The following is a 16835-nucleotide window of genomic DNA, read 5'->3' as shown; positions in this document are numbered from 1 at the left end:
GACGTGGTGCAGCCCTGGTCTACACTGACCGGCAGCTCTCCAAGGTTCCAGGCAAGAGACTATCCCAGCCCTACCTGGAGATACTGCCAGGTCTTGAACCTGGGACCTTCTGCATGCAAAGCAGATGTTCTGCCACTGAGCTATGGCCCTATCCCTGAAGGTCGCATACATGGGTCTCTCATCTAGCCACTGACCACACCAAGGCCTGCTTAGCTTCAGGACAGGGCTGTATCGTGTGCCCTTAGACCATGCCTTTGCCCTTGCTTAAAGGCTCACCGTTTCCCCATCCTGGGTGTGTTTTGGAAGCCGGTGAATGATTGCCCTGCGTTGGGGCATGCATGTAAAGAAGTTAAACACATCAAGGTCTTGTAATTAAGTACATTAAATCTGTACGTGTCCTTTAAATAGCATGCAATTATCTCCACTGCACTTTAAAGACAAGGAAGCATAGATGCTTGTATAGATAAAGCCGCATTATTTTATTTCTCCCTACAAATGCATCCCCATTTCACGAATGAAAAGAGAGAGTGGGGCACCTTTATTTTCATGTCTGGGATTACTGCTGGAGATGTCCATTTGTTTATATTGCTGTGCCTGCTGTATTCACAGCCCCCACAACAGCCTGTCTGCCCTAATTAAGAACCCAGTGATATGTCCTTCACTAATTTAGAAGCCATGAGTATATTTCTGTGCTGCTTGTTCAAGAAAAAACATAATTATCGTAAATGCATTTTCAACAGCGTGAACAGGAGCCAGCATGGTGTAGTGGCTAGAGTGCTGGACTAGGACCGGGATGACCTGAGTTCAAATCCCCATTCAGCCATGATACTAACTGGGTGACTCTGGGCCAGTCACTTCTCTCTCAGCCTAACCTACTTCACTGTGTTGTTTTGAGGAGAAACTTAAGTATGTAGTATACCGCTCTGGGCTCCATGGAGGAAGAGCGGGATATATATGCAAAATAATAATAATAATAATAATAATAATAATAATAATAACAACAGATCTTTTACACAGTGTATCATTCAGCAGCTGCAGTGCAGAAAACAGCAGATTGTATCGAGGGGCAACTGTGTGGTGTAGTGGTTAGAGTGCTGGACTAGGACCGGGGAGACCCGAGTTCAAATCCCCATTCAGCCATGAGACTTGCTGGGTGACTCTGGGCCAGTCACTTCTCTCTCAGCCTAACCTACTTCACAGGGTTGTTGTGAAAAGAAACTTAAGTATGAAGTACACCGCTCTGGGCTCCTTGGAGGAAGAGCAGGATATAAAATGTAAACAAACAAACAAACAAACAAACTTAGTGTTCATGCGCACTGTTGCCCAACAGCACCCACGTTGAAACACCTGTGCACTAGAGAAGAGGTGTGTCCACCTCAGTGTTTTTAAATTCTACAGACCCTCCAGCAAGATTTGGATGCTGATGTATGACTGCTCTAGCAACTCAGAGGAACCAAAAATTAAAACCAAAGATGGCATTCCAAATGGGGACAAAATATGGACTGTGGTTTACCAGGGGGGCAGAAAATGTAGAGATTATCCCTGATCAATAGAGGCAATTGGATTGGATGCATGGCTAAGATGAATGAAGGCTTAGAACTTGTTGATTACATGGGTTGCAAGCCCTGTGATCTGGTTCACACGTTACAAGACAGCAGATGAGTGTTTACTACTACTTGCCCCTAGCGCCTTGCCCCATATGTCCCAACTCAGACTTTGAGATCTTCTTCAGAGGCCCTACTCCGGGTGCCCCTGCCTATTGAAGTGAGGCCGGTGGCTACTAGGGAGAGGGCCTTTTCAGTGGTTGCATCCCATTCATGGAACAGCCTCCCCAGTGAGGTTCACTTGGCTTCATCACTTTGTTCTTTTAGACGCCAGGTAATGACCTTTTTGTTCACTCAGGCCTCTTAAAGTTTGATTTTTAAACTTGATTTCTAAAACTGATTTTAAATAAGTTTTTTAATTGCTTTGTGTTCTATTTCGTAAACCACAACCACCACCACCATCCCTGGTTTGGTCTGTGATTAAATGTGTTCTGTATATTTATTTCATATTTTAATGCTATGTTGTGAACCACCCAGAGAACAATTTGTTATGGGGTTCATGATGATGATGATGATGATGATGATGATTGCTACCATCATCATTATCATTCTTGTCATCATGACTATCATTACTAATAATACTAATGCTAATACTAATACTACAAATACAGGAATGACTTCAAGGGGTAGCAAGGGGTTCCTAACCTTAAATCCAAAAATTTTGTTGGACTACAACTCGCATCAATGGTGTGCGGAGAATGTTGAAAGAGATAAATTTTTCTCCTTCTCTCATAACACCAGAACCAGGTGTCTTCCCATGAAATGGATGGCCAGGAAATTTAGGACCAACACAAGGAAGTACTTATTCACACAGTGCATAATTAATCTATGGAATTCTCTGCCATGGGATGTGGTGACAGCCACCATCCTGGATGACTTTAAGAGAGGCTTAGACAAATTCATGGAGTTTATCAAGGGCTACTGGTCTGAGGCCACCTCCAGCCTCCAGCAAGGTCTGAGGCCACCTCCAGCCACGGAGGCAAGATGCCTCTAAATACCAGTTGCAGGGGAAAAACAGTAAAAGAGAGGACATGCCCATCTCCGGGTTGTGTGGCTTTCCAGGGGCATCTGGTGGGCCACTGTGTGAAACAGGGTGCTGGATGTTGATGGAACTGCCTCGAGGGTGATTGGCCGGCATCTTGTAGTTCAGGTGAATGTGGGGAATTCAGCTCAAAAGGGGAGACAGTTCCAATGAACCTTAATTTGTGCCAGCGTAGGAACTCAAGGAAATCGGCTTGAGAGAGAGGTTTGAATTAAATCAAAGTGGAGTTTATTGAAAGCGAAATAAGAAGACTAAATTACTAGGTGGCCCTACTGTAAAGCAATACAAATATGTTTAGAAACTAACTATTGTAAGGCACATTTAGCTCAAAGTTCCAAATTACGTGTAAATCCCCAGGTGGGCTAGAGAGAGGTATTTTAAGATAGAGGGGCAAGGTTTCAGAAATAAGAGAAAGGGATAGATTCAGCCCTGAAGGAGCCGAGCAAGAGGCTGTATCACCTGTCCTCACGAAGATCCGACTCGGGCAGCTAGAGCCTCGCATCCATCTGGGGAGGCGAAGTGGAAGGCAGGAGAGTTGTAGGAATTAGTGTGGAGGGATGACCATGAGAATGGATTCTCGGTGGACCCAGGCTAGGCTTTCTGCTAGGCTTCCTGCTCGCTGGACGCAGCTTCCTGCTAAGTAAGCTGTTTGGGTTGGGACATGGGCCGTTCCAGGTAGTGATTTCAGCTCAGGTTGCCTCACTAGAGAGGGGCACACCAAGGTGGTCTGCTGGAGTTCTTGTTGCATTGAAGTCCCAGGTGTATTGACTTTTATTAGAGAATGTTGGGCTTATGATTTACAAAAGCAATGCAGCAGGGAATAAAATTTCCCAATAAACACGGACACGTACAACAGAAGGTGTGATAGCAATAGCAGAGAGAAAACACCACTGTACGGGAGTTCCTATGGGTTTGAGTAGAGTCCAGTTAAAAGAGTTCAGTGAGAGGAATGTCCAATAATAATACATGAGTCATGGGGTTAGGGATACTTACATCCCAAAATGCGCCTTGGGTGCACTTTGCTTTTGTCATGCTCTGCTGAATAGGGGAATCCATTTCGGAATGCATTGTTTCTGATCGTCCTTCCTGGGTGGGAAGGTGTGTGTATCACCTATTGTATTCAAGGTGCGTCCAGCAGTATCCTGTTCTGGGAAGGGCTTCCCAATAGTTCTATCAAAAATTTTGATGGGCACCTCTTCAAAGTTACGTCACTAACTCATCCGTATTGTAATGGAGTCTGCTGTTTCACTTGTCTTATCTGCCTTCCCTTCATGGCCTAATTGTGTCATCAGCATTGGGTGTTACCTCTCTTGCAAGAGAATGAGGAGAATTTTAGAGTTCATCCTAAATCCAAAATGACCTCGGATGCCAGATAACATGCCGTAGCTAGCTAGTTCTGGAGTCTGCTTAGCTAGTTCTGGAGTCTGCTAACCCTAACCCTAACCCCCACATAGGAGAGGGGGTGTGAATCTAACTCCCTTTGCAATTGTGTTTTTGCAGCCTAAATCTAGGGGTGACCAGTCCACTGCCTACTCAGCAACTTGTCCCCATGTATAACATAAACTGGCAGCTCACATTACGGTGCATCTCCTGAGCACATCAAAAGTGCAGTCTCCAAGCCTGGAGATGCAGCTGCAACCAGAGAGGCTTCTGGGAGTGGGCAGAATAAGTTCAGCTAGTAAGATGGACTAGAGGGGCCTTAGGCCTGGTCCAGCAGGGCTGTTTCTTATCTCCTTATGTTCTTATTAACCCTAGCCACCATGGCCTTTGGGGCTGGACTAAAGTCCACCTCCAAGGTCTCAGAAATGCTACCTGTTTGCATGCTCAGCACCAGTTAGACAGGCAAAGCTTAGGGGTCTTGATGTGCAGGGGAGTTGCAGGGGAGCAATAGCAGGAGAGAGGGCATGGCCTCAACTCCTGCTTGTAGGCTTCCAGTGGCATCTGGTGGGCCACTGTGTGAAACACGATGCTAGGCATTGGGCCTCATCCTGCAGGGCTGTTCTTATGTGTCGATGAGATAGTGGTGTTGGGGGGAGGGCTTGGATTTCTTTGACACTGGGGAGCAATTTGGGACAACCCAAGCCTGTACAGAATGGACAGGCTCCACTGGAACGGCAATGGAAAGAGACTGCTGGCACCTAACATCCAAAAAGGTACACAGAGCAGCTTTTAAACTGACAATAGAGGAGAAAGCCGACAGGGAGCTGGGCAGCATCCATCTGGGGGAACTCATCCCTGAGGAATGACGGTGTCAATGTGCCAGAGTACCCACGAGGGTGTAGGATAGCATTTGGAAACGAGCATATGGGTTAGGGTATGACAGCTGGTCAAAGAGAGCAAAAGGCCACAGGGGGGAAGGCACAAGCTACGGACATTTGGAAAGGAACACAATATCTAGGTGTTTATATGCAAATGTCAGAAGCCTCCGAGCCAAGGCGGGGGTGCTGGAGCGTTTGGTTGCACATGAGAACCTAGTGGGCATAATGGAAAGCTGGTGAAACAAGCAAAGCAGTGGTGTGTGGTTTTTTCTGGATATCAACGACGCCTTAGAAGGACAGTGAGGGGAGCATTGGGGCGGCATTGTTCTTTGTGTAAAAGAGGGCCCAGTATCCAACACACCTAGGAGGACGGGACTTCTCCACAGAAACAGTAAAGTCATTCACAGGACAATTTGTCCCAGGGCCGGGGAGGGCAGGGGTAGAGAGTAGGATTGATCTCCTACCTTCCCCCACATGATTGCTGCTGCTGCAATATGCAGAGTAGCATATTTATCAGAAGGACAGGGGTGCAACCCAAGCTAAGAGCTGCTTGTTGGGACAGAAATCTGGAGGGAGGAGAGCTGGTCTTGCGGTGGCAAGCATGACTCGTCCCCTTAGCTAAGCAGGGTCTGCCCTGGATGCATATGAAGGGGAGACTAGGAGTGTGAGCACTGGAAGAGATTCCCCTCAGGGGATGGAGCCGCTCTGGGAAGAGCATCTAGGTTCCAAGTTCCCTCCCTGGTAGCATCTCCAAGACAGGGCTGAGAGAGACTCCTGCCTGCAACTTTGGAGAAGCCGCTGCCAGTCTGTGAAGACAATACTGAGCTAGATGGGCCAAGGGTCTGACTCAGTATATGGCAGCTTCCTATGTTCCTATGTTCCCCACTCACCATGCCACACTTGCACATGATTGCCATTGCAGAGAGCAGCATGGCAAGAGAGAAGCCGGGGGAAGGACACCCGGCCTCCAGGAATCCCACAATGCACTGTTGTGCTTGGTGCATTGGTAAATCCTACCCCCAGCTGTGTAAAGGTGCATAAACCAGCAAACCACTGCACTCCCAGCTATGCTTTTTTTTCTCAAACTCTTACCTGCACTCTGGTACACGATATATCCACATGTATGGCCTCTCACCAGTTATTATACTTGTTATTAATAAAAACTAGCTGACCAGGCACAGAGCATCTGCGCCCCTAGTCCTCCCCCGACGGCTGGCCGTTTGCCAGGCTGCCGCTTCTCTCCCCGCCCCCACCAGTAGCCGGCCACTCACTGGGCCGCTGCTTCTCCTCCCTTGGTGGCTGGCCACCCAATCATCGCTCATCGTCAGCTTGCTCGTGAACTCTCGCGAGAGCTGCCACACATGGGATTAGTGACGGGTACATCTAGGAGAATTAAATATATAGATATGACACAGGGTAGAAAACTACCCCAAAATGAATGGGCTTTCTATGGTGGGGTGGCTTCTGTCCCAGTCCCATGTTAAGTCTATTGGTAGAAAAACTACCCAGAAATGAATTATTTTGTTTGTTTGTTCATTCGTTACATTTATATACTACTCCATCCAGAAACTCTAGGTGGTGCACAGCAAGTAAAAAAACAAAAACAAACACCATTTAAAACAAACAGATTAAAACAATATAAAAACAAATTTAAAACAGTTCAGAACCATTTTAAACCAATTACAAATATTTAAGAACAATTTAAAAACCTTCGAAGGCCAGGCCAAAAAAATACGTTTTGGGCCAATAATGAGCCCAAACTATGGATATCTGCTGAGAGCGCATTCCACAGCCCAGGAGGGGGGTTTCTGCAGAGACTCTGAACTCATCCATTTCAATTTTATCAGGCAGTAAGCCCCATTGAAATCAGTGGGTTTACTTCTGAGTAAACATGCATAGGATTGGGTTGCATGTGTCAAGCCTGTTCACTTGGCTTGAACAACTGAACTGTGTGCATTTGTGGCTGATCCTTATCACTGGATGTTTAAAACCCCAAACTAAATAAAATATTATTTATAAACTTTTCCTCCAGGAAGCTCGGAATAGTTTCCAGTCAGTCTCTGACACTTACCAGAGTTGAGATCTATTTAGTATTAACATGGTAACAGCATCATCTGCCTTCAGGCCATTTCCCGGAGGGCTCCTTTTTATGGTTTTATTGATTCAACGATGCTATTTGTATGTGCAATTATAGGACTCTGTTTTGTTACAACCTTCGTCAGGGGCAATGCATTGTTAATAATACCATTTGAGCCCCAGTGTACACTGTGATGAAAAATAGGCCTGAGGCTAGAATCAACCTCATTACCTCACCCCTTTAGACTGCAGGTAATTTCTGGATGCTTCAAAAAAAAAATACCCTCCCTCCCTGCAATAAAAATCTAAGCCTATCAAGGGAAACAATTTTCCCTCTAGGAACAGGAACATAGGAAGCTGTCATATACTGAGTCAGACCCTTGGTCCATCTAGCTCAGTATTGTCTGCACAGACTTGCAGCGGCTTCTCCAAAGTTGCAGGCAGGAGTCTCTCTCAGCTCTATCTTGGAGATGCTGCCAGGGAGGGAACTTGGAACCTTCTGCATACAAGCATGTAGATGCTCTTTCCCAGAGCGGCCCCATCCCCTAAGGGGAATATCTTACAGTGCTCACACATGTGGTCTCCCATTCAAAGTCAAACCAGGGCAGACCCTGCTTAGCAAAAATCACAATTCACTGTTTAATTTCTAAGAAGAAAAATGTCTCGTTTCAAGCACTTCTGGAGATCCTACCAGATCTCCCTGACAGTCCTTCTTTCAATTTATTGATGAAATACAGTCCAAGCTGTCATCACTGAGACAGACAGAAATCCACTCTGTGCATGATCAGAGAAACACCTTTTTAATTACTTCACATGTTGATCCAGGGCTGAGTCTTGTGGTCGAAAATGGCTGCTAGACCTTGGCTGGGCTAGCACACATTAAGCCCTGGCCAGAACAGGAAATGTGATTCAGTTAGAAGTCTGGAGGATTGTTCAAGCAGGCAGAGGAAGTGGGTGGGATAAAGAACAAGCAGGGCAGAGAGCTGTCTGTGGCAGGAAGGGCAGAATTTAGTTTGAAACCCAGCTTCATAGGGTTTCCCCAGAAGCCTGTCTGCCTGCCAGGGCTCAGCCTAGACCCTTGTGTTGAAAGGTCCTCTGACCATATTATTATTATTTCTTTACACAGTCAGACAGGTGTTATTGACTGGTTTGTTTTATCCAGACGTCGAGTCCTTCCCAAGGACCTGGGATGGCTGAATTTTATCATGAATATTCTTGCTGTTGTTATTATAGATATCGTTGCAGAATATAGGCTGTTCCCAGTAAAGTTGCTTTTTGTAATTGGCTGATGGTGATTTCTGTGGCCCCGATGGTGTTGAGGTGCTCTTCAAGTTGTTTTGGAACTGCACCCAGGGCGCCAATTACCACTGGGGTTATTTTTGGTCTTTTTCTGCCACAGCCTTTCAATTTCAATTTGTAGATCTTTGTATTTTGTGATTCCCCCCCCCCCTATTTCTTTTTCTTCTATTCTGCTATCCCCTGGTATTGCTATGTTGATTATTTTGACTTGTTTTTCTTTCTTCTTGACTACAGTTATATCTGGTGTATTGTGTGGCAGATGTTTGTCTGTTTGTAGTCGGAAGTCCCATAATATTTTTGCATCTTCATTTTCTACAACTTTTTCTATTATTATTATTATTTCTTGTTTACACAGTCAGACAGGTGTTATTGACTGGTTTGTTTTATCCAGACATCGAGTCCTTCCCAAAGACCTGGGATGCCAGAATTTTATTGTCAATTGTTATAGATATCGTCGCAGAATATAGGCTGTTTGTTGTTGTTGTTGTTGTTGTTATTATTATATCAAATTTGTACACCGCCCCAAACTTTCATCTCTGGGTGATTAACAATAGCATAAAAAGAGTTAAAACATATACAAAAAACTTAAAAACAATTTAACAATTTAAAAACAAACCAGAGATTAAAACCCAATTTTTTTTTAAGGAGCTCATCATCATACTTTATTTACGGTCTTTGATTTTTTTAGGAGAGCTGAGAAAGCTTGGGCGAAAATTTTTTAGGGAGCTGAGAAAGCTTGGGCGAAAAGATGGGTTGCCAGGTGCCGTTCTTTAACTACCAAGTACACACATCTGAGCACCTCCCCTCCTTCACACACATACAGAGTTTATGAGAAAGAGCTTCCAGGAGAGAGCTGAACCTTCCAGGCAGACCTAAGCCCTGTTGCTTCTCATTTTATAAAACAAGCAGTGAATTGTACCATTTTGGGAAATGGTAGCTGGGAAATTATGTGGATACTCCTGTGAAATTCAAGACAATTTCTTACCAGATATATCACTAAAGAAGAGCAGCATCCTGAGAAAAATTCCCAATATTCCCAGTGCCATAGCCTCCGTTTTCCCTTTGGTTCATAGGATTTCTATGAGGGTTGTGTTTTCTTTTAATCATTCAGCACAAGTGCACATAATTAAGCATCTTAAAGTAATCATTACTTTACTGTAAGTAAATAAATATGATACATTTTCGCTTCCCTGCAAATAAATAAATAAATAAATAAATGTTTTTCCTTTTAAAAAAGGTTCTAGCCCTTATGAGCAAGTGCCACACACACACACACACACACACACACACACACACACACACATCCACACACACACACACACACAGTCTGAAAATGTGTGGGCCATGAAGTCTCCAAAGATATGTAGGGAGTGAACCTACAAATTCCTGCCCAGTGACTAGCTGAAAGCAAGATGAAATGAAGGATGCAAAATAACAACCCCACTAAATGCAAACATTGCATAATGCATTCAAGTCATCATGGCAATCAGCTTTTCCAGCCTGGCAGAATCTCAGGCTGCAAACTCCTCTGGGCACGTACCTGTCTTTTATTGGCTCTAGTTATTCCATAGAACACTGTGTGCATTAAATGGCTTCCTGATGCTTATTTGTCATGAGGATGATGGATAATAATTACGTTTAATCATCATCATTATGTATACATCATTTAAGATATTATTTCTTTACAAACAAATTGTCCTTGGAGTGCCGACGAAAAACAAGCTTGTTTGCCATGCCATGCCCTGCCTACCTCACCGGGCTGTTGTGAAGGGTGGAGTCTGTGATGACAACTGCAAAGCCTTTTGCCCATGGGCGAAGAGGAAGTGTTAACTTTGTTGCGAACCGCCCAGAGATGTGAGTTTGGGGCGGCATAAAAATGTCTTAAATAAAAAAAACAAAATAAACTGGCGTGTAATCTTGACTGGGCTGGGCACCGCTCAAGAGATTGTGGGCAGCTTCCTGCCATTTGAGCATGAGAAGGGCTGAGTCACCAAATGACTGTGTGCTCAGGTCTCCCGGCGGCGCCCTCCTATTCCCCCCCTGCATGGTCCTACCTCGAGCATAAAGGAAAAGAGGGGTGGGTGGGTGTGTGAAAGACCGCAGGGCAAGAGAGAGGGAGAGGGGCGTGGGGGAGAAGGAAGGAGGGAGCGCAGACGGAGCTGTCTCTTCCTTCTGCTCTGTTCTGCGCATCCCTTTTTCCTGATGGGATGGATGGGATGCAGGGATGGGATGCAGGGATGGGAAGGATGCAGCGCTGCAGGAGGATGCTCCAGCTCCAGTCTTCTCCGCCCCCCACCCCCTTCCCCGCCACACCACCTCGCCACTGTCTCCATCCGGTTCCTCCAAACCGAAAGTCCGTCCCCTCGCTCTGGTGGCGCCGTGACGACCGCGCTGTGGTCCCGCCTCCCCACTCCTTAGCAAGTTAGCATCCTGGCTCCCTCCTGCCGTGCTCCGGTGCCAGGGCGTCCGTCCAGCCAGCCAGCCAGTCGCCGCCCGCCCGGCCGCCCGTCCATCCCTCCTCCTCCCTCCTCCCTCCATCCTTCTGCTCCTTCCCCCCCAGGCCCCGGGCTCCGGCCTTCGGCCTTGGGGACCAGTCCCAGGCTGGAAGAAGGGGAGCCTGGAAGGGGGGCACGGCCATGGAGGGGGGCTCGAGCCGGGGGGGCCCGGAGGAGGCTGCTGCTGCTGCGGCTGCGGCTGTCGCCGACGCGGCCCCCAACCCCTTCGTCCACGAGCTGCAGCTGACCCGCCTGCAGAAAGTCAAGGTGAGCGCCGGCGCCCGCGACGGGGCGGGCTCGCCGCTGCGATGCGCCGGGCCGGGGGGAGCTGCCTGCCGGCCAAGCGTTGCGGGCCCGACATAGGGGGCGCCCACTAGGGTCTGATCGGGGAGGAGGGGTGGGGCTCGATTCTCGCTGGAAGTAGGGCGTGCCCGGCGGGGGCGTCGTGGTGGAGAACGGCTCCTTGGGGGCCTTTTTGGAGCGGCTCCTCCTGGATCAAGCGCGGGCGCCTTCTGCGCCGCGGACTTCTTGTAGGGCAGAGGGGCTATGGCCCGGTGGGGGCACACAGCCCCACAGCGTGTGAGGCTCGTCGGGTCCTCGGCTTGTAGGGTGAAGTCCCAGCTTTGCTGCATGGCGTTCTTGGACAGGTAGCGCCTCGGTGCCCCATAGGAGTAGTGCAGAGATAATGGGGTTTCTGGAAGGCTCAAGTGTGTGTGTGTGTGTGTGTGTGTGTGTGTGTGTTTCCCCCTCCGGGATGCCCATGGCCATGGGGCTTTTGCGGGCCTGCTGATTGCTGATTCTTTGCAGCCAGCTCGTGGGGGGTCGAGTCAGCTTGCATTTGTGTTGGGGGAGGGCTTTATTATTGCGATGGGGTTCCGTAGGGAATGGGTGGGGCTTGTCAAGTTGTTGGTTGCCTAGATACGGCCACTGACTTTGAATATATTCGTGGGTCCTGGGGGCGGGCCGGGGGGGGGCGCCCTATAGGGTGTAATGGGTGTCGATGAAGTTGGGCTATAGTCGATGGCATATAGGGCCTGGGGGGCATGCATGGTACTTGGAGGGGGGCTGTAGGCGATAAGTAGAAGGGGGGTACTTGCCTGTATTGGTGCCTCCCCATGTTTTAGGGTTTCTGCAGCAGCTGTGGGGTTTCGCCAAACCAAGGTGTTCCCATAAGCTGTGGATTTCTCTTAGTAGCACTTGGGCCCATAGATAGTCACTATGGGTGCTAGAAAGCCTGCATGAGGGACGACGTTTGGTGTGGTCTATGGTAGGGGGAGTTTTCCCGGTCTCTGCTGCCTTATGAGATTTGTAGAGGCACTGGAGGGGTTTCATTGGGACAAGGCTGGAGGGGGAGACGCTGGGGTGGGAGGAACTCCTCAATATAGGGTCAATAGGGCCAGAGTGGGGTCAGAGGCAAGGAGGGAGTTATGGGAAAGATTAAAGGGGCCCTACATTTGTAGGATTTCTGCGCTGGGGCTTTTTAGAAGGCCGCGTTCGAGAGAGCCTGGATAGATCTGCAATGGATATATAGGGTGTTCTCTTCCGTGTATAGGGTCAGAGCGGGTCAGGAGCTTCGTAGGGGCTGCTGCAGTGTATTGTGGGTTATTATGCAGTTAAGCCGTCCTTGGTGGATAGTGAGGTTTCTGGAGGGTCTCAGTAGTACTAGTGTCTTATTTTATCCTTATGGTTAAAAATAGGGACTGTAAGTTTACAGGGCGGGTTTAGGACAACTGTATTGGGGGAGGGTCACTTTGGAGGAGTTTCCTGAGAGGCAGGGGCTGTGGGACCCCCCTCGTCTCCGGTTGGAGGAAGACTTTTGGAGAGGGGGGAGAAGAAAGGCTAATAAACGCCTGTGCTGTAGCCATGCGGCAGAGCTGGGCATGGTGCGGGGAGGAGGGGAGAAGCAGCAGGCAGTGAAGAACAGCAGGGACCTATCAAAGGAGGGTGAATGTGTGTTTCTAGGTTTTTCCTGTCTGGTTCAGTGCTCCCTGAAGCCTGTAGGAAGGAGAAGCAGAACAGGTGTGGCATAAGCAAAGGGACGGAGCAGAGGGGGCCAGCAAGATCTTCCTTCCTTCCTTCCTTCCTTCCTTACTCCTCTGCTGAGCTCTTTCTTGGCCCTGCTTTCTTACTTCTGCATTCCATCTTACAGTTGCTGGACTCTTTCCCTCCCTGGCAACAGCAGCGAATGGTGCCTCTTTTCCACTCCCAGCCTTATTCTTCGCTTGTGAACCACCCCCAGGTCCCAACCAGGTCCCAACCGCGGAAACTCTCCCCAGTTTGCACGCTCCCACCATCTTGCCTGCTGTTAATTCTGTTTTTCTGTCTCTGGATCCTCCTCTTCTCCCCCTCCTGCTCTCCACCCAGTGCTAAATATTTCCATTTGTGCTTGTCAGCTGAGCAGATTTAAACGGAATATTTAGTTCCCACACGGCTGTGGTCGTGGTTGGTAGTGGCAGCACAGAGAAGCTAGAGAGGTGTCAACATGCATCTTCATTTCCAAATGGAGCTCAGTGTATTTTCTTCATTGTCTGTACCGCCTTATTTTAAATGCTAGGGTTAGGGAACAGATATCTATCTGTCTATCTATCTATCTATCTATCTATCTATCTATCTATCTATCAAATTAGTATACCACCCCAAATTTCCGTCTCTGGGCAGTTTACAACAACATAAAACAAATTAAAAATAAAAACCTTAAAACAACTTAAAATCACAGGAGTTAAAAAGCTTGGGTGGAAAAATAAGTCTTTAGAGGCTTTTTAAAAGCTGTCAGAGATGGAGAAGCTCTTATTTCAGCAGGAAGTGCATTCCAGATAAATATATTGTCCTTAAAAATAATGCCTGCCTGCTTGCCTTTGAACAGCAAATGAAAACAGGGCTTCTCAACTTTGAGACTTCAAATGTTGTTGTTGTTACAACATTTATATCCCGCTCTATCTCCAAAGAGACCAGAGCAGTGTACTTCATACTTAAGTTTCTCTTTTACAACAACCCTGTGAAGTAGGCTAGGCTGAGAGAGAAGTGACTGGCCCTTCAGCTACAATTCCCATCATCCATAACCACAGTGGCCTTTGGTTGGGGTTGATGGGAGTTATAGTCCAGCAACATCTGGGATCCAAGCTTGAGAACCCCTGAATTAAGATACAAGATTTTTAAGGAGTGCATGGTGTATTTCCTGAGTTGTCACAGCCAGTTCAGAGCCCATTTTTGTATATGCAAAAAAACCCACCAAAAAACCCCAAACCCTATATATGGTCTGAGCTGGCATTCTTTCCAGGAAAAAGATCTCAGGGTTCTTTGGTCTGCTTAATGAAAACATCCACTTGCTGTGCAGCGGCAGTGAAAAGGGCAAATTCCATGCTAGGGATTATGAAGAGAGGGATTGAAAATAAAACGGGCAGCATCATAATGCCTTTATATAAATCTATGGTTCAGCTGCATTTGGAACATGGCAAACCCCTCCTGTATTCTGCCAAAGAAACCACAGGGCTCTGTGGGCACCACCAGGAGTCGAAATAGACTTGACGGCACACTTTATACAGTTTAGGTTGCCTCATCTCCGGGAGGATATAGAGCTAGAAAACAGAAAATGACAACCCAGATGATTGGGGGCAGGGGGTTGGAGCACCTTCCTTTTGAGGAAAGGCTAAAGTATTTGTGGCTTTTTTGTTTAGGGGGAAAGATATCTATGTGAGGACATGGCAGAGGATTACAAAATTATGCATGGTGTGGAGAAAGTGGGTAGAGCTTTTCTTCCTCTATCATAATCCCAGAACTTGGTGTTATCCAGTGAAATTCATTGGCAGTACATTCAGGACAGACAAAAGAGTGTACTTCTGTGCACAAAGCAGGATTAATAAATGGAATTCACTGCCACAGGATTTAAAGGTGGTCTTCTAAGAGAGCATTAAATGGAGACTAGAAAAATACATGGAAGAGGAGCACTACCAACAACTCCTAGCCATGACAGTTAAATGGAACCTCTATGTTCAGGAACAGTATACCTTTAAATACTGGTAGATTGAGGGTAAAGCAACTTTGGAGGACTGCTGCTTTCATCCCCTTCTTGTGCGCTCCCTGGAAGCATCAGATTGGCCCCTTCAGGATGCTGGACTTGAAGGACCTTTGCTCTTATGTTTGTCTTATTATTGCTCATTTTATGTTCTTAATGGCCCGAGAGAGCTGCATTTCTGACCTGCATCATTCACAAAGTTTGCGACAAGGTTTAATTTCCAGAATGATGTTCTGACTCAGATTTGCCAAGGAGTCTGACCTTGAAGGTTTGCATCCAGATCCTCAGTGAGGTAGGCACAGTTGCAGAAGTAAACGGAAGTAAGGTGGACTGGTTGAAGTCAGTGATTTAAATAATAATAATAATCACTGTTCTCCCTTTCCTGTTCTCAAAAGGTTCACAATCTACAAAGAAGCAGAAGGTGGACATTGAGACTCTTTGCTGGGTTGAATAGGGACAGTTTCTCTCTCCCTGCTAAATGTAAGAAATCCACCACTTCAAAAGGTGCCCCCCCCTTTTTTTTTTTGGCCCAGTTAGCAACTAAATATTTACACCACCAAGGAAGATGGACCTCCTCTTTCCAGAGTAACTGCTTCCTGTTTTGCTGCTTTTATGTTTTCTAACCACCCTAATCTCACTCACAAGAAATACAAAGTAGCTAACAAACAAAAACGTTGCTCACTGCCGCCCTTGAATCTTTGTCTGCACTCGGGAGACAACAGGCCCAGAAGTTTCCAGAAGCCAGAGCAGAGCCCTTTGTTTTTTTGTTTTTTTAATCAAATAAAAAGGAAATGCCCTTGTTTGTTCAGAGGGAGTCAAGATTTATAACTAGCGTGCTGAACCATTTGCGGTTGGCAAAGAGCTTAAAAATAGGAATATGCAAGAACATCCAGGATGGTACAGTATCTCCTGGAGCCAATATTATCATTATTATTTACATGTTATATCCCGCTCTTCCTCTAAGGAGCCCAGAGCGGTGTACTACATACTTGAGTTTCTCCTCACAACAACCCTGTGAAGTAGGTTAGGCTGAGAGAGAAGTGACTGGCCCAAATTCACCCAGCTAGTTTCATGGCTCAATGGGGATTTGAACTCAGGTCTCCCCGGTCCTAGTCCAGCACTCTAACCACTACACCACGCTGGCTCTCAGACTGTCCAGAACAGTGCCATGTTGAGGGCATTGTGGGAGAATCAAAATGGCGGCTCTAGCACCACAGTTGCTGTTCACTGAATGATAAGCCGGCCTTCATAAGATGGTAGCATAGATAGGCCTTGAGTTACTCAGCATTTGAGGTTTATCCGCAGGATCCGGATGTGGTAGCCCCAGGAAAAGCCTGTGTAGGCTCTTAGTTGTTCCACCTTGTAGCAGATCTGTTATCTCTGCCTAACGTGTGCAACATTTGGCTCTTGACGTCCCACTGCAAATAATTTTGAGCCAGGGGCTCTTTTAGTGGCAGGTTTGTTTTAAACAAATGGATCTTCCATGTTCGGAGGCAGTGTGAGACCAAATGCCAGTTTCTGGGACAATCAAGGGCTGGGGTTAGAGTAGACCTTCAAAGCCCTGTTTGCAGGTTTCCGGAAGCATGTGGCTGCCTGCTGGCTGAACCAGGACGTTGGACAGACAGATCCATGTTCTATGCAAAATGTATGGTTTAGTTTCTGAAAGCTTTTATAAACCAATCCGAATTATTGCTTCCCGAAACTCTGTGGAAAGGGCAGGTGAAACATCCAAACCACACTCACACACGAGCAGTGAGGTTGCAGGCAGAAGCGCAACTCCAGGCTATTAATATTTGCTAATCCCTTATCAGCCAGTGCCACAACAAGGGGTGAAATCAGATGTTATAAATTGATTTAGATGAGGCAGATAAATATTTAAAGTGTGACGGAAATAGAAAAGAGAGAATGCGCTCTGAGGAATCTCCCCCCCCCACTTACCTTTTAAAATAAAACTTCATGACAGTTCCGTCTGATAAATATATAATAATATAACATGATCATCATATGTCACAATTGTATATCATTATGTTAGCTGCCTTGGGGCTATTG

At 46.9% G+C, this 16835-nt stretch overlaps 1 protein-coding gene across 1 annotated transcript in view; it reads left to right on the top strand.

Annotated features, from left to right (window-relative positions):
* The first annotated feature begins 10666 nt into the window (after positions 1 to 10666).
* The window catches only part of LPCAT4 (lysophosphatidylcholine acyltransferase 4), a 33322-nt gene continuing 27153 nt past the window's right edge, over positions 10667 to 16835 (top strand). Inside the window, exon 1 of the mRNA XM_053265236.1 lies at positions 10667 to 11041. Within this exon, the coding sequence (XP_053121211.1) occupies positions 10916 to 11041 (126 nt within the window). The 5' untranslated portion in view covers positions 10667 to 10915. The remainder of the gene's footprint in view (positions 11042 to 16835) is intronic.

This window comes from Hemicordylus capensis, chromosome 6, assembly GCF_027244095.1.
Source record: "Hemicordylus capensis ecotype Gifberg chromosome 6, rHemCap1.1.pri, whole genome shotgun sequence".
NCBI classification, from domain to species: Eukaryota; Metazoa; Chordata; class Lepidosauria; order Squamata; family Cordylidae; genus Hemicordylus; species Hemicordylus capensis.
The sequence above is the reverse complement of the archived record's forward strand: the minus strand, read 5'-3'. Positions and strand labels throughout refer to the sequence as shown.